This window comes from Aphelocoma coerulescens, chromosome 10, assembly GCF_041296385.1.
Source record: "Aphelocoma coerulescens isolate FSJ_1873_10779 chromosome 10, UR_Acoe_1.0, whole genome shotgun sequence".
NCBI lineage: Eukaryota > Metazoa > Chordata > Aves > Passeriformes > Corvidae > Aphelocoma > Aphelocoma coerulescens.
The window spans coordinates 11,997,996-12,020,515 of NC_091024.1; the positions used below are offsets into that span (position 1 = coordinate 11,997,996).

Below are 22,520 nucleotides of genomic sequence, written 5' to 3' on the forward strand. Positions count from 1 at the left end.
CAGTAGTGGTTTTTAACGATGTGAGAAGCATTCATTTCGAGAATAAAATATTTAAAACGTGGTGTTTCTGATGCTATTTCAATTTGTGCAATTTTGTGGTGAGATATATCACTGAAATCCTGCCTTCAGATCCTAAATAAAGGATGGGAGATGTCACAATTACATGGATTTTTTTAAGTGGAAATGTGTGGCAGTTGCTGGGGGAAGCCTTTTATTTTTCAATTTAAATTGTATGAATGCAGCTCCAGGTTTAGCCAATGTTTAAATCAAAAAATAATTGATGTACCCTAATGTGAGAACACAGATTTGGTCGTTTCCATTCTGGGGATTGAGAGGTGTTGCTGCTGAATCACATTTTTAGAAAGACATTTATAACCTGATTTTTTTGGAGATTGTAAGAAAAATGAGAGCTTCAGAAATCCAGGCTGTGAATTGAACTCCCTGGCAGGAAGAGCTCATTCCATGAGGGAAGGCTCACCTGAGTTACGGGACCTGACAGAGTTGAGTTCTGCCTCTGACCTGCCTGGATCCCAAAGGATTTCCTGTAGAGGCAGAAGGGAGCATCCATGGCTTTTCCTGACCCTGATAAGGAACTTTGGCATGGTCAGATCTGCTGGGACTGTAGGGGAAGTGACCCAGCCCTTGGACAGGCTGGGAGTGGGGACTTGGGCTGGGTCTCCAGAGCACATCTTGGCCCCTCTCAGCCCTTGAACTCCTGAACTACCTTTTTCCTGTTCTTCTCTGGTGGTGAAGTTCACATTTCAGAGACAACTGAGTGCAGGAAGAGAAGATGACCAGTGCTTCCAGATACTGCAGATGATGCATCTTTTGAAGAGGCATCACTGCTCATTTTCCTATTTTGAAACCAAAATAAGCTTTTATTAAAAAAAAAAAAATCTGATGATATTTGAACTGACAGCTTTCCTTAAATGCACTGCCACAAGTGCAATATTTAACATTATCTGTATAAAATTCAGTGCACTGCCATGAGTGCAGTGCTGAACATTACCCATATAAAATTAAACCACTGCCACAAGTGCAGTGCTGAACATTATCCATATAAAATTCAGTGCACTGACACACGGGCAGTACGTTATCCATGTAAAATTATCCTGTTTAGAGGGATAGGCTGCATGTCTGAAATAGATGTACAACTTTCAGAAGTGTCCTAAATGCTGTTTTAAAAGCCTGGTTTGCATCTCAGCCTCAGTGAAGTGTGAAGTCACTTTCGTTGCCTCTGAAACTCCAGCCCCGTGAATTTCCTGAAGGGTTTCTCCGAGAACTTTGCCACCTGCAATCCCATAACAAACTATCTCCAGGCTGCCTGTGCTGCAGCCAGGCTTTGCTCTGATGTGTTTGGTGTTTTCCAGAACTATTCCATGGCCGTGTACCTGGTGAAGCAGCTCTCCTCCACGGTGCTCCTGCAGCGGTTGCGGGCCAAGGGAATCCGGAACCCAGATCACTCCAGAGCACTGAGTATGTGTCTGCTGGGCTTGTTCAAAAAGGAGAAATCACTTTTGTAAAGGCAGATTTGGAATCAGGACTGTACTAACCAAGCTTTGGACTTCCTACAGCCCTCTGGGCTTTGGGAATCTGATAGTGGTGTTCTTTGTATTCAGTTCCAATTCAAAGACTCAGAGGCCTTTGTTTGCACTAGGAGCCAGTCCAGGAACCCTGTTGACACTGTGAGGGGAAAAATGCAAGAGAATCTCTTTCAGCTCAGCCATCCTGGCTTTGTTTGTGCAGAATGGCACAACTGTATTTCTACAGAGAAGTGCTCATTCAGTACCTTGGGCAGGCTGCGCTGAAGGCCTCACCCTGGACCTGGATGCTGGGCAGGAACAGCTCCATCGAGCTGGTTCTGTTCCCTTGGCACAGAGCTGTGGAGTGAGCCTGGAGAGAGTGGCCAGCACAGAGCTCCTCCCAACCCCCTCCTCACTCGATGTGAGATTTGCTGCCTTAGTGTTTGCTCTGACAACAAGCTGGTGGAAGTTTGTGTCATAAAAATGCCAGCACAAACTGCTGCGTGTTTGGTTTTCAGGGAGAGGGTGAAATCCCAGCACCTGATCGCTGTTGTTACTCTGTAATGCTCAGATAAGGGCTTGTACCTTCTCCACAAGGGAAGAAATGAATCCAGCAGTAAATAAAAGTGCTGGGCATTAACTTGTCCTAATGCAGTTTGATGATTTAAATGCCCAAAAATCTAGAGAGTTCCAGGTGGCTGCTGCTCTGCAAGTTGACAATGAGGGTGTAGGTGCAGTTCTTAGAGCAGGGATAAAATGGGACTGACTCGTTCATTTAACCAATGACTGCTTATAAAACAGGCCTTGTACACCAAAATAGAGGATGAAAGACTCTAGAAGTGAAAGACTTTGGTATTTCACTGCAGTTACTTAAATCTCAGATTTTGTCATGGTACTTCTGACTTCCTGCTGCTCAATTTGCTTTTCAGTTTTAAGTCACAGGATTGCTTGATGAGGATTTTGGGGGGTTTTAGTGGTGCCTGTTCATGTGAGAATTGTTAACAAGTTGAACAACTTCAGCTTGAAGTTAGAGGTGAAATTAATGTGCCTTATCTGTTGGTAGGTATTAAAAAATGATCAGTGCAGAGTTGCATGTAGAAGAGTTGAGACCTGAGTTTATCTCTGGATAAACACATTTTCCAGGGGTCTTGAACTGGAAGTTTACCACACACATTTCAGACTTGTTTTATTTATCATCCAATTCATGTTTGAATTAACCTAAAATAAACCTTTTCTTTTTTAAATACCAGTTAAAGAGAAACTAACTGCTGATCCAGACAGTGAAATAGCAACTACCAGCTTAAGAGTGTCTCTTCTTTGTCCAGTAAGTTGTTTTTTTATTCCATCCAAAGTGATTCTGATTGAAATGTGGCTGTTGTGTGATGTGTGTGGGAGAGGTTACCTTGTGTTTACCTGGTTTAACTTTGTCGGGACAGAGAGCAGCTGAAATTTTCTCTCACTGTGCTTAAAAGCCTATGAAATACCCCTGGGAAAAGGAGTATTCCATTAGCTTGAAAATGTTACTCAAAATATATGTAAGCACACATTTAAATCTGTCACTGGATCATCTGAGTGTGCAGGTTGGGCTTGGATTGATAAAACCTCTCTCAGGGGGAAAGGGGGTGAATGTGGTAATGAGCACCTTGAATCTGAAATGGGTGATGTGCAAATGTACACTTGGAGTATTTAATAATCTGCACTTAAAAACAAAACAGTGTCTTGGAGGTTGTTCAAACAAAATGTTTTGATCCAATTTGAGGTGAGAGAAAAGAATTCCAATGAACATGCAAGTGGCAGGGATGTATCTCGACCTATTTGTTGTTTTTTAACCAAGTAGCTGCACTGTTTTCTGCCTGGATTTGTGCTATCAGTGGTAAATGCCCAACATTAATGTGATGTGTGCTTCTTTGAATCTCTGGGGCTTGTTTCAGGTGCAGGGCACCTTCAGAATCCTTGACTCTCTGTATTGATTGACAGAGTCCCTTTATTGCAGCACAGCTATTGAAATTCTTGTCAAGATTAAGGATACATCTGTTTCCTGCTTTGCCTCAATCTGCTCAGGCTTGACACGAAATTCTCAGGTTTAAAATCCAAACAAGAAAACTTGGCTTTATTCTTGCAAAATTGGAGCTTATTTTTCAGGTTATTTAATATGTTCTTAAACTCTAGAAAGAAACTTTTAGAGGTGTAATTGCTTCATAAAAAGCACAATTAACAGTGTGGTTACTTTATATATATATATATATATATATATAACGTTCTTGTAAATCTTTGAATGTGGTATTGTCACGATCTTCAATTTTATTCCTTTCTCCATATCAGCATTGATTCTAGCTAAGGAAGATAAGGAATTTTTAAGGAAGATAAAACTAATCTGTGAGAAAGATACAGATTGCATTTACCAGAAAACATCCTGATCTGTATAGCTGATAATCTCAAAAACCTGTAACTGCCATGTCATATTTTGGAACACTGAAGTATTGATGAATTATTTTAAGTCAGTCTTCATGCATCTGGTGGAATTACAGATTTTTATTCAGCTTATTTGATTTGTCAAGGTGTTGCTTTATAGATCATTCCATGGGAATTTTCTGTTTGTCCTGATTGCCTTCATCACTGATAAAATTCTTCTGCGGTGCTTTTGGGTTCCCTTTTTTCCCCCACTTTTTCCTCCTTCAGTGCTGCCTGATTTCCCAGTAGCTCTTGGAATAATCCATCCCAGGCTCTTTGGGGCAGAGACTGCACCTTCCAGCAGAAAGGTTTTACCTTGATTCTCCTCAGGTCTGAATGGAATTTCATTGACAGCCCTGTATTTTCACTTGCTGATTTGATTTGCAAGCCTTTGGCTCAGGGAGAATTTTTTGTCTGTATTTTGTGGTTGTTTTCTAAGGTTTAAATGCTCTGAAGGCGCACCCTGAAAATGCTGATTTGGTCTCCAGCAGCAAAATGGAAAATTAAGGAATTTAGCATCACTCTGGGAATGGGAGAGTGCTGCTCTCCCCTCCCCTGGGTGTGATTCTCCTTGGGAGTATCGAGGAAAACAAATGAGGGAGGTGGGTTTAGTCTTTATAATTTTAATTTTGCCCTCCAGGCTGCTCAGAGCTTCCTTGGAATTTGCACCCATGCAGGATCCAGCAGGCAGAGGGGCTGCTCTGAGCCCGGAGCTCAGGAACACACTTGAATTCATGTTCCTTTTTGCCCCTGGAAGTACAAATAAATAAATCTCCAGGCTCTGCAGCCGGACCAAATATTTAACTGAAGAAAAATTCCAAATCCAGGGGTTTACTGGAGGTTTTGCAGCTTTGTTTACAAATCCTGAACTCCTGTTTTTTAGCAGGGAAAGATAGAAATGTTTTGTGTGCTTGTAAAAGAAATTAATGCAGTGTTTCTTTGGCTGCCAACAGGCGGGAATCAAACAGTCCCAGTGCTGGGCAATGCAGCTTTTCCAAAGTTGGGATGCATCCCTGCTTTTTTCTGTCAGTTCTGACACGGCTTGGCCATTGTGGCAGAGCTGATCCAGGAGGTTCAATGCCAAAAATGGGAAAAGAGCATCAACCTGTTAACTCTGAGTGTAGTTAAATCCCACCTCAGGGAAGTCACAGGCAGAGGATTTATACCAAAACCTTGGGAAAATCTTCCTGGTTTTTAACTCTGCTTGTTTCCCTCAGGAAATGGGGTTTTATGTCCTTGCTGCAGCACCTGTCCTCGACCTTCCTTACTTTTCATTTGAAGCATCCAGGTTTTCCCTCTGATGCTCCCTGAGCTGGGGGACTGTGCCCAAAAGACAAATGAGCCATTGCCCCACCATCTGGGAGATGAGAATTCCTGACAGACACGGATCAGGGGCCTGGCTGCTCTGGGAGTTGATTTTGGGATAGGAATAATGTGCTCGGTCACGGATTCGGGGGAGGGGGTGCCAAACACATGGCACACAGAGCATCTCCTGCCGTGGGCTGAGCCTCTGCCACCAGCCTGGGGCTCCCCAGGGAATTCTCTGCCCCCTCCCATCTGCTGGGCCTTGGTGACAGCGACTGAGAGCCAGAGGGAAGGAAAAGAAGCGAGACCACGCTGGATTTGCCAGGAGTGGGGCAGAGGGGTTCTGTTCACAGGGAATAAAAATCATCATCATCATCATCATGGAGGAAGTGGTGGCCTGTGAATAGAGCCTTTGTTCTTGATGTTGTTTTTGGTTTGGGGATATTGTGGTGCCATCCTGTGGCATCCTTCTTGTACTGCTCAGGATCAGCCTGGCCACGGGGCTGGATTGAGGCATGCTCCCAACCTGCTCCACTCCCAGCCACCACTGAAATTGGCTGAGGCTGCTCAGATGGAGGCCTTGTGTATATTTTAGTCAAATATCGAACTTCAAACTACTCGGCATAAACAGTTCTCCATAAATGATTGTTTTGTTGGGTTTTCATGTGGTGAAAGTCTTGTTTAGACATTGCTGCTTCTCACCTTTAGTGTGGCCAGTCCAAGCCCCTCCCAAACTGCAGTGTAAGCACTTGGCCTCAAACCAACTGCTGGAGTTTCGTGAGGAGATTTTTATTTCAGATTAAGATGAAATTCCTTTCACTGTCTACTTTCCACTCAGTATAATGATACTTTCACAATAATGAAGCATAATTCTGTTTGTGGTCTGTGCAGGACACTGGTATTTACGGGTGCTCAGTGGGCCCTGTATGTTGTTAGGGGAATATGGCAGGACATGTTCTTCGGTTCCCTTGATCAAATGTACTTCAAAATGTGATTTTTAGTCACTTTTATGCCACTTCAAACTTACAGGAAGGAGGGAAGTGTGTGACATAGTTCAATCAAAACTCAGATTTCTGAGAGTTCTTTCTGGATTAAACTCAACCTGGCTCTTGTCTCTTTTCAGGCAGAAAAGCCCTGTTGGTTAGTTTAACACCGAGGTAATAAAATCCTGGTTTCTTTCTCTTACAGCTTGGCAAAATGCGCCTCACCATCCCCTGCAGGGCCCTGACTTGTTCCCACCTGCAGTGTTTTGATGCCACTCTCTACATCCAAATGAATGAGAAGAAGCCAACCTGGGTTTGCCCCGTGTGTGACAAGAAGGCTCCCTACGAACATCTCATTATTGATGGGTGAGTAAAGCTGAGATCAAAATCTGGGTGTTCCTCCTGTCTGAAATCGAGGTGATCTCCCTCCTTTTTTAACTCCCCATATTTAACTTCCCTGCTGCTGGTCACGAAGTCCTGACCAGCTCCCTCTCATTCAAGAATTGTGCTCCTCTGACTGTTCAAGTTGATAACAATGAAATCTATTCCTTCCAATCCTCAGTAAATTCCTGAGCTATCCTGCTGAAAATGCTTTTTTCCCCCCACCATGTTCCATAGTGCTGAATTCCTAGGTGAAAACAGCACATGTTGTATTTTCTTTTAATGGAGCAACTGTACCAATCTGGCAGAGTTGATAAGAGACAGCCACGTTAGAGCAAATAAATCCTGCCACCCCTCCGAGTGCCTGTACAATTCCGTGTACAATTTCACACTTGGGGAGTTGCTATCTATAGAAAGTGACACAGAGATTGATTCCCTGGTACTGCCTACTTGCAAAACACTAAAAAAAAAATAAATCTTGTGTTGTGCCAAGAGTGTATTTCTGGGTTTGCATTTTAATTTCTTAAGAGAGGAATCTTGTTTTTTTTAAAGGGTGATAAAGGGAGAGAACAAGTAGAGGCCTCTGAGGATACTCTCAATATTTAAAAAAACCCCCAAACTGATGAAACAAACAAATAAAAACCCCAAAGGCAAAGCTGAAAACCCTGAAAAAACCCCAGAGTTTTAGAAAACCACCTTATCAATGATGAGTCTTTTTTAGGGAGTGTGTGCTTCATTTTGCCAGTGAAGCATGAGGTCACTCAGGGTCCCTTGAGAGCCTTGCAAAAAGCTCTTGAAGAGACACTCAGGCTGTTTTGGACTCCTGGATGCCCAGATTTACGGGTCCTCCACCTCAGATCAAAGAGCTGGGGGGCTCCTTGTCGAGGTTTCTGCCTAAAATAGCGAAGACAGAAAGTGGGAATAATGCAAGCACCACATTTTCCTTATTTCTCCTCGTGTTGCCAGGTGCAGATGTTGGAGATGAGCTGATCTAATTAGAGCATCCCAAAGAGAAGGTTATTTCTGGAAAATGCTCCAATCTGGGAAAGAGGGAACTGTCTCTAATTAAAGCCAAGCTCTTTCCTGCAGAACCACATGAATGGCCCTGGTCAGAAGCTGGAATTCCCACTGGGAGTGATGTGGTGCCAGGATCCCAAAGTTTTAGGAGGTGCCTGTGGGAGAAGAGGCTGCAAGTTGAGATTCCCATGCTCAGCATTTGTTAGGAAGTGTCAGGAAATACAAGTCCTTAAACCCTCAGCTGCAGGGACCCCTTTAAGAGAGGTTTCCTCAGGAAAATTTTGTCAGAGGGGGTGAGGAGGAGATTTTTTTTTAAACTCTCATTCACATAATTCCTTTGTTTGGGGACATGGAGAGTTCTGTATCACGAGCTCTGCAGGATTCTGCTCCCAGGGGTTTTAAATAAATGTGCAGATTTTTATTTGGGGTAACACTGGAATTTTTTCAATGTTTCCTTTTTCTCGAGGAAGCAGCTGAGAGAAGAGCAGAACAATGAAAGCTTTTGGTTTCACACCAATTCAGACTTACACTGACTAATAAAAGCTCTTCTTTAGGTCTGATATTAAATATTTTTGATGGACAGGTTGTTCATGGAAATCCTGAAGTTTTGTACAGATTGTGATGAAATCCAGTTTAAGGAGGATGGATCCTGGGCTCCCATGAGATCGAAGAAGGAAGTGCAGGAGGTGACTGCATCTTACAACGGAGTTGATGGTGAGCCATGGTTGGGGGGTGTGAAGGACACTGGGATCCCCTAAGGATTGATGTTCCTTTAACCTCTGAAAATGCTCATTTTTAAACGTATATTTACAGCTTTGCTCATTTGTGAGATCAGCTAATTGAGTAACACCTGTTTGGGGCTGATGGTAAAGTTTGAAGCTACCACCATTGTGTAGTTTATTTATCTTTATGACTTAGAGCTTTTTAATGAGCTGTGATCTGCTAATTGTAGCTTCTTGTGTTGGCTCTGTGCAGGATGCATCAGCTCTTCCTTGGAACACCAGGTGTCCTCTCACCAACAGTCCAATAAAAACAAGAAAGTGGAAGTGATCGACTTGACCATCGACAGCTCGTCAGATGAGGAGGAGGAGGAGCCCTCTGCCAAGAGGAGCTGTCCCTCCATATCTCCAGCATCACCAATAAATAACAAGGGGTGAGAACAAAACAAACAATGCAGAGAGAAGTCAGAAATTTCAAAATAAATCGTCTCTAGAAAGTTCTGTGCTTGGGTTATATCCTCATTCAGTAGCTCGTGGATTTGCTCTCAGGTCACAAGGCCTACGGTTGGAATCACAGCTTTGAGTTAAGTGTGGAACACAATAAAATGTTTTAGTTGTGTTTGTGGGATGGTGCAAAGGGTTGTGGCTAAAAGTGTGGGTTCTGCAAATCTGGGGATGTTCTTGCACACGAAGCAGCACACGGGGAGAGAGCAGGGAGGAGCAGGGGTGGGGTTGGGGTTTGGAGCAGCACGGGAATGGGCAATGCCAGGAGCACCTGGGCACCTTCACCTGAGCAGCCAGGCTGGAAACAGCTCCTTGTGTGTATAAATATTCAGGGATCCGTGGTGAAGTGGTTCCTGCTCCATCATGGGAATGACTCGGTGGTCACTGAAACCCCTCACGGCCTTTTCTCCCGTTGGAATGACCTTGTAGGGTATCGCTGCTGTGGGGTCACACAGATTCCTGTGGCGGTGGGGGTTCAGTATTCCTTCAGGATTGTCTTGTCCTGCCTTGGGAATATCTGTAATGTCTTTATAGAGATCCCAGCACCATTTACACTTTTGGCTGGTTGAGACTGAACTTTCCTTTCCTAAATTCCAGCTGCCTTGGACTGAACTAATTTTCCTGGTAAGATATTGTGAGGAGATGAAAGCTTGGGGGATGTGTGATGCTCATGTGAAGCTTTGAAATTGCTGCGCATCTTTCAAGAAGCTCAGAATGCATTTTGAATTGAAGTTCAATGTGAAAATAAGCCAATAAGCGTCCCCTGATGGGACAGCAATAAACCAGGAGTGTATTTTATGCTTCTAAAAAGCTTTTTTTTCCTTCCAGCATTTTAAATTTACCCCACCAAGCTTCTCCTGTGTCAAGAACCCCAAGCCTTCCTGCTGTGGACACCAGCTACATCAACACATCACTTATCCAAGACTACAGGCATCCATTCCATATGACACCCATGCCTTATGACTTGCAAGGTGAGTTCTGTCTGGACCTGTACAGCTCTCCAAGCACTAATATTAATTCTAAAATTTTTTAAAAATTAGTTTAGTATCTCTGTTAGTGAAGAGAACCTGAAGTTTTGTCAGTGTTGGGCTGGTTTTATTTCAAAATGAATGGTGAAAAAATGGAGAGGTGCATTTTTGTTGTTGTTTTGATCAGCTTAATTGTGTTTTTGTCTCTTCACAGGTTTAGATTTCTTCCCTTTCCTGTCAGGAGACAATCAGGTAAGTCAGGGAGAACCGAGTCCTGTGGCAAACACTCTTCCAGGCAGGATGTGCTGTGTGGGAAGCAGCAGCTGTGGGGTGGAGGTGTGAGAACAGCGAGGCTGCAGCTTTGTTTTGTACACACAGGAGCAAACAGGAGCATTGTCTGAGCACAGGGGTGGGATGAGGCATCTTGGGAGCCAGGGGCTGGCAGTGATCCTCAGCCGTGGCTGAACGTGCAGCTTGATCCCTTTCCCTCCAAAAAAAAAGGGAGCTGGGATGTCTCACCTGCCCTTTCTGCACTCCCAAGTGGGAAAATTGCATTAAAAGTTGAGGGATACTTTTAGATCCTAATGAAGAGCAGAGCCTGCTGTGGAATTTGGATTCAGGAAACCTGGCTTGGTGTTCAAGATCCTGAGAATTACTGTGATCCAAGGAGTGCTGCTCTGGTTGTGCCAGTGGAGAGGTATTAGGGAACAAGGCTGGGCAGCCTGGGTGTTCCATCATAATGGCATGGAGCATGGAGAGCAAAGTTCCCCCCGCAGGGAGGTTGGTTTAAATGGGATTTTTGACAGCTCAAGCTCCTGCCCTTCAGGGGTGCAGCAGAGAGGATAACGTGGGACATCCCTTGCTCCATCCTGTGGGACCAAGCTGTCCCTAAATGCATTTTCCCAGGATTCTGCCGTGCTTCCAGCAGGGATCAGTACAGCTGTGGCTGACCCTGACTTTTGGGGGCTGGCAAAATGAACTTGGGGGAATTTTGCCCCCAAGGAATTTTTTGAAGAGCTAAACAAAAAAACCCAGAAGTGCTGCTGCTTGTCCTTTTTCCTGGTTTGGGTTCTCTGGTCCCATTCCCTCCCTGCTGTTTGCTGTCACTCAACCCCAGCATTCCCAGTTCCTTTCGGCTTCAGGAATGCGGGGCCGCAGAACTAGAAATTCATTACATCCTTGCACTGGCCGAGCTGCTGTGAAATCCAGGAGCTGCCAGAACTTCAGCTTAACCAAAATCCCTTCTTTCTGTGCTGCTCTGAATGCCAAGTCTGCTGCAATATCTGAAATCTAACTGTTGTTTCTCCCCCCAGCATTACAACACCTCCCTCCTCGCCGCCGCAGCCGCGGCCGTTTCCGCGTCCGATGATCAGGAACTTTTACACTCCCGTTTTTTTCCCTACACTTCATCCCAGATGTTTCTGGATCAGCTCAATGCAGGAGGAAGCAGCTCCCTGCCAGCCACGAATGGTAGCAACAGTGGCAGTAACAGCAGTCTTGTTTCCTCCAACAGCCTGCGGGAGAATCACGGGCACCCCGTCGCGAGTAGGAGCAGCACGGACACGGCCTCAATCTTTGGTATCATACCAGACATTATCTCATTGGACTGATTTTTTTTTTTTTTTTCTGGGGGTGGGCAATGGGGGGACAGAGGAAATCTTTGTGCTTGGTTTTCCTTTCTGTTCGAAAAAAAAAAAAAAAAACATTAAGACAAGGTGGTTTTTTTTTCCTTTTTTAAAAAGGGGGAAAAAAAAAATTTACGTGTACAGAGAACAAAAAAAAAAGTCTATTTTCAGTTTTACTTTTGTATATAAACCTAAGATGGCCTCACTGGTAAAAATAAGAAAAAAAAAAAAAGACAAAAGAGAAAAAAAAATTTAACAAAAACAAGGAGCTTCAGTTCATTTTTCTGGATGCTGAAGATTTTACACCTGTGCATTTGTCATGTGAGTTTCTTTTCCTTTTTTTTTTTTTTCCCCTATAGTTTGGACACAAATGGCATTATTTTCTTCACAGTTACAGAAACAGGAAAGGAGCTGAACTTCTAAAGTTCAAGCTTGGGAGAGGGTTTTTTTCCCTTTGCTGGTGGAATCTAATTCCCCATCCCATACTGAGTGCAGATTTTCTTATGCCGAAAGCAGAGCAGACCCTGCTCTGTTTGCAGGCCGGAGCCTTTCAGGAGTGGGTTTGGTTTTTTGGGATTTTTTGTCATTTCTGGTTCCATGTGCCCCTCTATCCAGGCAAATTCTCCTTTTTAATTCCGTGCTTTAGTCAGGAACGTTGCAAACTCACCCGTGACAGGGCTCCAGGGAGTGACATGAAGCTGAGCGGGAGGTTCAGGTTGGACATCAGGGAAAGTTCTTCCGCCAGAGGGTGCTGGGGCGCTCCCCAGGCTCCCCAGGGAATGCTGACATTCCCAAGGCTGCCAGAGCTCCAGGAATGTTTGGACAACGCTCCCAGGCACAGGGTGGGATTTTGGGGTGCCCTGTGCAAGGACTTAGATCCTCGTGAGTCCCTCCCAACTCAGAATATTCCACAGCTCCGTGTTCAGTTACTCCTGAGGGCCTGACTCCATCTATTCCCAGGCTGAGGAATGACCTGTGGGATGAGATGGAGCATTTCTGTGCAGTGGAGCCCCACATCAAAGCATCACTTGGGCTGGAGGGGTTTTGTTTCTAAGAACTTCAATCCTGTTCAGATAACTTCAAATCTTATCAGCAAAATCCTGAGCATGTGTCAGTGTTACCTCATGGAGCTGCTTCTGCTTTGGCTTAGCCGTGCCTAGAAACGGCCTTGGCAGCCCAGGCCTGGCTTGTCTGGCTGGAAAATCCTCATTTTAGTGCAGTAGATCCAATGGCTGCTTCCAGGTGAACTTGTCACCAGCCTGCAAGAAGCAAATAGAAACTCCAGCACACCCTTGCATGGTCTGTGCAGCCGGTGATGCTCTTGGTGCCCTGTGCTGAGTTCAGTCGCCCCATGAATATTCCGTGTTCAGTGTGAGTCTGAACCCCAAACCCACCACTAAAACCCCCACATCCCAGAGTGTTGCTCCCTTTCCAGCTCTCTTAGGGGTAGTGGCTTTCAAAATTCACTTTTCTTGGAATTCTTTGGATTTCCCGGATTTTTTCAGTCTGTTGGAGCCATATTTACTTCCTGGTTTCTTTTCTCTTTTTTTTTTTCTTTAAGTTGTGCATGACATAGGAAATTTTTTTTTTTTTTTTGGGTCATTTGGGCTGATCCGTTCTTCTTAAGGAGTGGAATGTGTAAATAGCTGGAATGCAGTTTTTTTTCAGGAGATTCTTTAAAGTCAGAGAAAGGGGGAGGGAAGGAAGTGATTCTCTTGTGTCCCAAAGTCCATGTCAGAGAGAGTAAATATTTCCTCTGGTGTGAAAAATATTTTTATAACTGGTTGAAAGTGCAGGTAACGAGTTTATCAGGAAAGAGAGTTAAGGAATACTAAAATTAGCAGATTCTTGTCTGAATTTTTTCATGTCCAAAAAAACTGTTGATCGCAAATAGTCGCTTCAAGCATTGACAAGGGCCACCTTTTGCCTATGAAGTCGTCTCAAAACAAAAAACTAAATCTTGCATTGATTAAAAAAAAAAAAAAGGAAAAAAAAAAAACAGGAAAAAATGATAAAAAAAAAAACAGGAAAAAAAAGCAAAAAAAAAAAACCTTTAATCCAAGTAGCATTAGGTATTGCTGTCTGATCAGTCGTATGGTTATTTGAAAGGTTCACATTATGTGGCATCAAAATTGTTTTTAGTGTTTTTACAGCATCCCTCTGCCACTAAATAGTTGACTTGAATTTTGGAAAACGGAACTGTTTGTGTTTATATGTATATGTGTGTGTATATATGTATTTATAGATCCGTGTGTGTGAGTTCCAGGTGAGTTAAATAGTTTTTCCCATGCATGTGTATTTCATACATATCTGGCTGATATATATATTTCACCATACACCGATTTTATAATTTATTAAATGTCAGTTAAAAAAGAAATAAAAGGATAGAAAATGGGAAAGACTTATTTTTGAAACAGTCTGATTTTGGAGTGATTAAACCTCCGCTAGGAGAAGCTCTTGTCCAGTTAATCACAGATAACCTGGAGCGTTTTTAGTGGGAGTGCCCTGGATTTCCGGGAGCTCCTGGAACACCTGGCAGGGATTTGGGATTGCTCACGGCTGCTTTTCCCACCTTCCCATGGCCTTGACCCCAAGAACAGCTTGTGCCGCTTCTGGCAGCGGGATCGGAACCGTGTTAATCCCATGGAAAGCGGAATGTGGCGGTGTTGGTATCCCAGGATTTGGCACTTTGGGAATGGGAGCTCGGCTTGGCGTTCCTCATTCCCTGTGATCCCGGTGGGAGGAAGGCTCCAGGGTCACTGCCGGCCTGTGTGACCTCAGTGCTCTGCTCAGGAGGGACAGCGAGGGCTGTGTGAGTATTCCTGCTCCACGCTCCGGCATTCCCGCAGCTGGAATTCCTCTGCGCCTCTGACCACAGTGAGCGGTGCCTGCCAGAAGTCTTGGTCTGGTCTCCCCAAACCCCGGCTCTTTGCGCCCCCAGCTCTCCTCTGAGTGGCCTGGGCTGTGCTCCTGCTCCGCATCCTTGGAATTGCGGGTTCTTGTCCTCGGGCTGTGCCACGGCAGGAGCGGGGTGTGCACGGACATGGCTGTGGGGTGTGCACGGACATGGCTGTGGGGTGTGCACACGTGTGGGGTGTGCCCAGATGTGTGGGGTGTGCGCAGACATGGCTGTGGGGTGTGCACACGTGTGGGGTGTGCACAGCCATGGCTGTGGGGTGTGCACATGTGTGGGGTGTGCGCAGACATGGCTGCGGGGTGTGCACATGTGTGGGGTGTGCCCAGATGTGTGGGGTGTGCGCAGACATGGCTGTGGGGTGTGCACACGTGTGGGGTGTGCGCAGACATGGCTGTGGGGTGTGCACACGTGTGGGGTGTGCGCAGACATGGCTGTGGGGTGTGCACATGTGTGGGGTGTGCACAGCCATGGCTGTGGGGTGTGCACAGATGTGTGGGGTGTGCACAGCCATGGCTGTAGGGTGTGCCCAGATGTGTGGGGTGTGCACAGCCATGGCTGTAGGGTGTGCCCAGATGTGTGGGGTGTGCGCAGACATGGCTGTGGGGTGTGCACATGTGTGGGGTGTGCACAGCCATGGCTGTGGGGTGTGCACAGATGTGTGGGGTGTGCACAGCCATGGCTGTAGGGTGTGCCCAGATGTGTGGGGTGTGCACAGCCATGGCTGTAGGGTGTGCCCAGATGTGTGGGGTGTGCACAGCCATGGCTGTAGGGTGTGCCCAGATGTGTGGGGTGTGCACAGCCATGGCTGTAGGGTGTGCCCAGATGTGTGGGGTGTGCACGGACATGGCTGTAGGGTGTGCCCAGATGTGTGGGGTGTGCGCAGACATGGCTGTGGGGTGTGCACACGTGTGGGGTGTGCACGGACATGGCTGCGGGGTGTGAACAGGTGTGGGGTGTGCATGGCCATGGCTGTAGGGTGTGCCCAGATGTGTGGGGTGTGCACAGACAGACGTGGCTGCGGGGTGTGCACAGATGTGTGGGGTGTGCATACGTGTGGGGTGTGCACAGACATGGCTGTGGGGTGTGCACAGATGTGTGGGGTGTGCACAGATGTGAGGGGTGTGCACAGACAGCCATGGCTGTGGGGTGTGCACACGTGTGGGGTGTGCACGGACATGGCTGTAGGGTGTGCCCAGATGTGTGGGGTGTGCGCAGACATGGCTGTGGGGTGTGCACACGTGTGGGGTGTGCACGGACATGGCTGTGGGGTGTGAACAGGTGTGGGGTGTGCACAGCCATGGCTGTGGGGTGTGCACAGATGTGTGGGGTGTGCACAGACATGGCTGTGGGGTGTGCACAGATGTGTGGGGTGTGCACAGACAGATGTGGCTGTGGGGTGTGCACACGTGCGGGGTGTGCAGCGTGTCTGGAATGTGCACATCTCTCTGGGATGCGCACACGTGTGTGGGATGTTCACAGACGTGTGGGATGTGTACAGAGGTGTCTGTGGAACGTTCACACGTGTCTGGGACACGCACACACGTGTGGGATGTGTAGACACGTCTGGGATGTGCACATCTGTCTGTGGGATGTGCACAGGGACACGGACACTGCTCTGTGGGACATGCACGTGTGGGGGGGGGGCATTCACACACGTGTCTGGGAGATCCAGATGTGTTTGGGGTGTGCACACACATGTGGGATGTGCACACACCTGTCTGGGATGTGCACACGAGGGTCTGGGACATTCTCTCCCGTTTGGGATGTGCACACGGGTGTTTGTGGGACATTCTCTCCCATTTGGGATGTGCACACGGGTGTTTGTGGGACATTCTCTCCCATTTGGGATGTGCACACGGGTGTTTGTGGGACATTCTCTCCCATTTGGGATGTGCACACCTGTCAGGACAGCTCTGTGTGTCCGTGCAGCAGGAGCAGGCTGCAGGTGCCTTTGAGCGCCCCTCCCATCCTTCAGAAGCTGGAAAATGCCCCTAAACCACACCAGAACCCTTCTTGCCACTCCCACGGTGATCCAACAGCAGCTCCAGGCTTCCCTTCCTCTCCCTGGTTCCGCAGGTGGGATGGTCCAAGGTTTCCTTGGGCTCTCGAGGACCTGCAGGGCCCAGGAGTGTGAGCAGAACGTGGTGAAAATTCATTCTTTGTTGCAACCGACCGCGTCAGGGTTTGAAGCGCGTTTTAAACAGAAGCGATTTGGCTTTATCCGTGTTGTTTAATTACTCTTTTTTAACAGAACGTAGGTGTCTAACGAGGGCAGGCTGCTGGTGGGCCCCTAAAGCGCCGCTGCTCCCGGGTTAACAAAGGGGGAGATGTAAAGAAGCGGCACGTGAGAAGTGGCCGTGAATTCCGTGAGTCGAGAGCTGCCATCCCTTGCCTTCGGCCCTTTCTCCTGGCTTTCCATAGGGCATTCCAACCCCGGCCCTGGCTTTTACGGGTGTACACCAGTGTCAGTTTGTGTAGAAGTACCGAGTGAAAATATCGATTGTCTGCACTGGGAAAAAGCCCCGCCGAGCCCAAACCAGCCTGGTCTGAGTGTTTCCTGTTCCTGTGGAAAGCTGTAGGTGGAATAAAAAGCGTTCGGCTGTTCTGTGTTTCCTGACGGGGGAAAGGGGAGGGAGTGGGAAGACGGGGTTTTCCCGGGTTTTTTTGGACCCCGGAATGCTTTTTTGGGGGATGACTTGGGGTTGTGACAGCGCTGCTTTGTCCCGGCAGTGCGTGCGAAGGGCGGCTCCTCCCTGCCAGCTTTTCTTTGGGAATGTTTTCACAGCAGGAGCCGTTCTGGAGCAATCCCAAGTGACTGGGAGCTGCTCAGTGCCTGTGCCACGCTCTGCCATCGCCTGCAGCCGCCAGGATTTGGGAGTCAAATCCCGGGAATGGGGAGGGATGGGGCTGGGGATGGATGGGATCCGTTGGAATCTGGGAACAAACGCTCTCCGTGAATTCCTTGTTCCGTCAGCTCCACAAACCAGGCCTTTCCTGGTGGATCCAGGGTCGGGAGAGCTCCAGAATCCAGGAGCAAACCCCCAGTGGGAGCAGAGCTGCATTCCCAACTTCATCTAAACCCTGGGATTAACTGAGGGTGGCAACAGAGCGCGCAGGGAAATCCCACCTTCGGCTCTGGGTTCTGCCTGCTCCTGCTTTTCCCTGGGGATCCCGGCTCTGATCCGGGTGTGCCGCTTTCCTGGAGCGGTGTCCGAGTGCTGAGCTGTTTGTAACTGCGATTTTCCGCTCTTTCTGGAATGTTTCCTATCCCTGGAGCAGGAAGAGCCGATTAAGAGCTGAGGGGTGTGGCAGGTGTCAGTATTCCATGGGGCAAAGTTCCTTTTCCCTGGAAGGAAGCTGCTCAGGGAGCCAGGAATGTGGGGATAGATCCTAGTCTGAGCTCCCTGGGTTTGGGATCAGGGCTTGGATCGGGAGCTCGGGCAGAACCTGGTGTTTTCCTTAACTGCAGGATTGAAATTCCTGGATCTGCTTCCATGGCTCAGGTGGAGTTCAGCAATGTCATTTAATCTTCCCTACCTTTCCCCCCTCCATGTGATATTCCATGAGGATAATCCCTGTTTTCCCCTCACAGGGACCCTGTTATGGATTTGAAAGGTTGGGATTTGCTGACATTTTGGGGTTTTTTCAATTTCTTCCCAGCTTTGTGTGACATTCCTGAGGGGTGGCGGCCTTGGAGTGTTCCAGCTGCTCCGCAGGGATGGATGAATCTCGGAATCGTGGGATAATTTGGGTTGGAAGGACCTTAGATCCCATCTCATTCCATAGGCAGGGACACCTTCCCCTATCCCACTATTCCACTATGGGGCTGCTCCAAGTCCCATCCAGCCTGGCCTTGGACATTCCAGGGATCCAGGGGCAGCCACAGCTTCTCTGGGAGTTTCAGCCCAGCCCCTCCCCACCCTCCCACAGAAGAATTCCTTCCCAATCCCTTGGATCTACTGTGGCTGCCAGGATTTAATTCCTGATTATTTCACTGATGGGGCAAAGAGGAGATTCAGGATTAAGAAAGGGCTGGAGGGAGAGGAAGAAGCTCCTGGAGCAGAAGCCAGAGCAGATTCTGGGAATGTGGGCTCTTCCAGAGAGTTTTCCAGGTTGCTGTTGGTGCCATGATCCCTGTGAAATTTCCCAGCTGAATCCAGGGAGAACCTGCTCGGAATTCCAGACACCCCTTTGTGGACTTGCTCTGAGGCTCTGAGACACAGGTGGGATAACAGTAAGGATCCAGAGGGGTTTTAATTGGTCTGGAGCTGGGGAGCTTTTTCCTGGTGTGGAGAAAGGGAATTTCCCTGGCCCTGTTTGTCCCTGGCACCCAGGCCGGAGTGTGGGGACACCAAACACCCGCTGGGTCGGGCTGACTTCTTGGAGAACCAGGAGACCCCGACCACGAGTTCCTTCTCCCACAAGCCCAAGATTTAAATGCTTTTTAAAATAACTTTTTCCAGCTTGACGGGTGTTGTTCTATTCCGTTTATTCCAGTAACAGCTCACATCTTGTTTCTCCAGGAATGAGGGAGGAGTGGAAGTGGCAGAGCCTATGGAAGTGGCAGCACTAAATGAAGGCAAAATCAGGTTTCAAAAGGCAAATGGTGGTTCCTGAGTCCAGCTGAAAACTGGGAAAAATAGGAATAAAACCCTTTGGGGTCCTGCTCGTAGCCGATCTCACTCTGGGTTTCAGTAGTCGGGCAAAGGGAGGCAAATGCGGCGCACAAATTCTTCGTATCGGATGGTTCCGTTTGGCCCAACTTTGGCCTCTTTCAGCAGCTCATCGACTGAAAGCAGGAAAATACCGTCAGCATGGAAAATCCAGGATTTGAGGTCTGGGATGTTTTTGTTAGAAATCACCTCTGGGGTCAAGAGGAGGTGGCAGCCAGGAGAGTTTCAAACTGGCTCCATTAACACTCGGATTTTAATTCCATGTAAAATTCTCTGGAGCAGAGATACCCATCTTTTTGAGCTCCTCAGGGGAAAGAGTCACGAATCCAAATGGGTTTGGGGGTTTATTGTGCCCCTTGGAGCCAAATCTCTGACAAACTGGATGGGTTTGGGGGGGAAGGGAAGGGAAGGGAAGGGAAGGGAAGGGAAGGGAAGGGAAGGGAAGGGAAGGGAAGGGAAGGGAAGGGAAGGGAAGGGAAGGGAAGGGAAGGGAAGGGAAGGGAAGGGAAGGGAAGGGAAGGGAAGGGAAGATGGATTTGATTCCTGTGGGAATTGCAGGATACCTTCTTCCTCGGAAAGCTTCTCACCCAGGCGGGTGAGCTTGGCCCGGAGCTCGGGCACGGCGATGACCCCTCTCTTCTGCCGGTCGATCATGGCCAGGGCTGTCAGGATCTCCTTCTCGGGCTCCTCCTGCTTCATCTGCCTGTACATGATGTTCAGGAAGGTGGAGAAGTCCAGCTCTGCGTTCCTATCTGGAAAAGGAAGGGCAGATCCTTTGGGAATGGCTCCATTTGGGGCCAGATCCAGGATTAAGCATCCCCCTCCTCTTCCCCCCCAGTTCCCTTTCCTGGGGCTTCTTCTCCCTGACCTTGGGGTTTTCTTTCCCCGCGCCTGGTCTGGCTCAGGGCACGCCACAATTGGGGTTTTTTCTCCTCAAACCCCATTTATAACTTCGTTCAGTTTGTGCTCCGAACTTGGATCCTGAATTTTTAATCCCCCCCCGCATCCAATCTCACAATTCCTTGGACTTTGTGCTTTGAGTTTTTCTGACAGGCCTGCAGCTGAGCATCTTTCTGTGCTCTCCCCCCTCTGCTGCCTGGCCCAGACAGTTTCCCAACCTCAAAATCCATATTAATACGTTTGTCTCCCACTTTTTTTGGGGATTTTAATGGCACTGTTTTAACCTGTGGGCTGGATTTAGCACATCCCAACCGCTCTGGGTAGATGTTCCCTTCTGACTGTGCCTGGAGCATCCTGACTCCAGAAAACCCACATTTTCCCACCCTTAATCCATGTTTTTGGTGGCTATGCCCGTGGCTCACCGATCCTGTGCAAGTGCAGGTGTCTCTGCACCTCCCCTGGTGTGGGGCTGGCTCCCAGGCACCTCATCACGGCCAGCAGCTCCGAGGCTTTGATCTTGCCTTTCTGCTTCTTGTCGTACAGGGAAAAACATTCCTTGAACTCTAATTAAAAACCGAAACTCGGTTACGCCATGTGAGATCCCATTGAGCCCCGCTCCCGCGGCCCGGCGGCCTTGGCAGGATTCCAGCCGGGATCTGATGTCGGCTTCGGGGGTGGCTCCTTTCCAGGAGGGTGATGGGCACGGCGGGAGGACCCCGCCAAGTGCCAGGGGCAATTAAAGCCGAGCCTTGGGAATTGCGGCGCTAATTGGGGCCCTCCAGCCTTGGGAAGCAGGGCTGGGAGGGGAATCGGGAAACTGGAGGATGTTGGTGAAAAGTGATTTTCCTGCCTTCAGGGGGTAGGAGAGGGCGCTGAGGGACAGGGGATGCTGAGGGAAAGCCTCGAGGACTGAGGGGGAGGATGCTGGAGGGGGAGGATGCTGGAGGGGGAGGATGCTGAAGGAGGAGGATGCAGGGAGGAGGAGGATGCTGGAGGAGGAGGATGCAGGGAGGAGGAGGATGCTGGAGGCGGAAGATGTTGGAGCTGGAGGAGGCCGAGCTCTCCCGCATCTCCCCCTCTCATCCCGCTCGCCCACGGCCTTCCCACTTTTCCAGCAGCAAAGCCCGGCTTGCAGCTGACCTAGATACGGCCGGGAGCTCTCACGCCCCTTCCCACCCCGCTCCCAGCGCTCCCGGCTGGCTCCCTCCTGGTCCCGCTGGGCGCTGCCGGACGAGTTGTGCTGAGCGGGGAAAATCAGCCTGGTTCTGTGCCATCCCCCCGTCCTTGTCCCCGCTGCCCCCTGCCCTCGCTGCTGTCGGGGTGTCGGGGCCCGGGGGTGCCCCGTGGGCGCTCCGGGGATGCTCCGGGGGTGCCTCGGGGGTGCCCGCGGGGTCCGTGGCCTCCCCTGCCCCGGCCGCCTCCTCCTCCCCTCGCCAATCCCTGCGCGGAGCCGCAGATTATCAGATTTGCCATAATACTCTTATTTCAGCTTTCTTCGGCCATTCCCGGAGCAATCCCAGCCCCCGGCGCGGATCCCCATTCCCAGGGTGGGTCGCGATGGGAATTTGGATCTCCTGTGCCGCCTCCTTCCTCCTCCTCCTCCTCCGCTCCCACGGCACCAAAACCCTCCAGGAACTGGGATGAGGCACCTGGAATTTCTCCCGGTCCCTGTGGGATTGGGAGGGGCCGGTCCCTCTCTGCTGGTCCCAGTGCAATCGGTGCAGCATTTTAGTGGGACTGGGGAAATTTCCCTGTTTTCCGAGCACGCAGATCCCGGGAGAGCCGGGAGGAGGGGGAGTGAGGGAGAACAAGCCCAGACGGAGACATTTTTGGGGGAAATACCATTTTTATACATTTACCATCTTAATCTTGCTAAGTAACCCCCGGCCCAGGACAAACCCGCACTCACCATTAATTTGATCCTGGGACAGAAACTTTGCCTGGAGCAGGAAGGGGAGGAAAGAGGAGAGAGGAGAGAGAGAAAAAACCGAACAGCTTTAAAATCTGATTTAGGGGCGCAGAGAGAAGGGTCGGCTCCGCCCGCAGCGCGTCACTCACCATGATTTTGGGGGCGATCCGCGGGGTTTAGGGTTCCTGGCAGGAGCGGAGGCGGCTGCTGCCACTTCTGCGGTTGATTAAGGGCTAAAGTCCGGCAGCCCCGGGCGGAGGCGGCCGGGCTGTAATAAATACCCGCTGCCATGGCTACGGGGCCTGAGCCTGCTGCTCCCAGCGCAGCTCCTGCTCCTCCCGGGGAAAGGGATCTTCCCGAGCCTCGGGATGGGGCTTTGGGGCTGTTTGGGGCCGCGCTACTTGGGCACAGCTTTGGTAATCCCAAAGAGACACACTGAGCTTTGCTGCCGGGAGAGGAGGAAAATCCAGCCCCGCTGGAATTTTCTGGGGCCTCTGGGGAAGGGTGAGGGGGATTTATGGATCTTCAGGAGGGTTTGTAGGGGATGGAGGTCCGGATGTGCCCCTGAAACACTCACGGACAGGTGGAGAAGGTTTAAAAGCTCTCTGAGGTTTTATTTATTAGGATTGAATACCCAGAGGGGGA

At 48.9% G+C, this 22,520-nt stretch overlaps 2 protein-coding genes across 2 annotated transcripts in view; one reads left to right on the top strand and one right to left on the bottom strand.

The window, feature by feature from the left end:
* Positions 1-13,475, top strand: part of PIAS1 (protein inhibitor of activated STAT 1) — a 51,248-nt gene extending 37,773 nt beyond the window's left edge. Inside the window, 8 exon segments of the mRNA XM_069026244.1 lie at positions 1,371-1,476; positions 2,774-2,847; positions 6,468-6,628; positions 8,244-8,374; positions 8,636-8,813; positions 9,712-9,854; positions 10,066-10,103; positions 11,165-13,475. Of these exon segments, the coding sequence (XP_068882345.1) occupies positions 1,371-1,476; positions 2,774-2,847; positions 6,468-6,628; positions 8,244-8,374; positions 8,636-8,813; positions 9,712-9,854; positions 10,066-10,103; positions 11,165-11,461 (1,128 nt within the window). The 3' untranslated portion in view covers positions 11,462-13,475.
* Positions 13,476-18,865: 5,390 nt separating this feature from the next.
* On the bottom strand, positions 18,866-22,106 carry CALML4 (calmodulin like 4). Its single transcript, XM_069025806.1, has 5 exons — positions 22,025-22,106; positions 21,876-21,906; positions 20,389-20,529; positions 19,630-19,818; positions 18,866-19,182 (listed from the first exon to the last, which is right to left on the bottom strand). Exons 1-5 carry the CDS (start codon positions 22,025-22,027, stop codon positions 19,085-19,087), a joined length of 462 nt encoding a protein of 153 aa, XP_068881907.1. The 5' UTR covers positions 22,028-22,106; the 3' UTR covers positions 18,866-19,084.
* Between the last annotated feature and the right edge of the window lie 414 nt (positions 22,107-22,520).

What these genes read in the sequence shown, in the direction of transcription:
- CALML4 (XM_069025806.1), bottom strand. An exon ending in CCTGCACTTGCACAGGATCG is followed by an intron (nt 19,819 to 20,388) that starts GTGAGCCACGGG and finishes TTCCTTTTCCAG; the next exon opens with ATAGGAACGCAGAGCTGGAC. An exon ending in GAAGCTTTCCGAGGAAGAAG is followed by an intron (nt 19,183 to 19,629) that starts GTATCCTGCAAT and finishes TCCTGCTTTCAG; the next exon opens with TCGATGAGCTGCTGAAAGAG.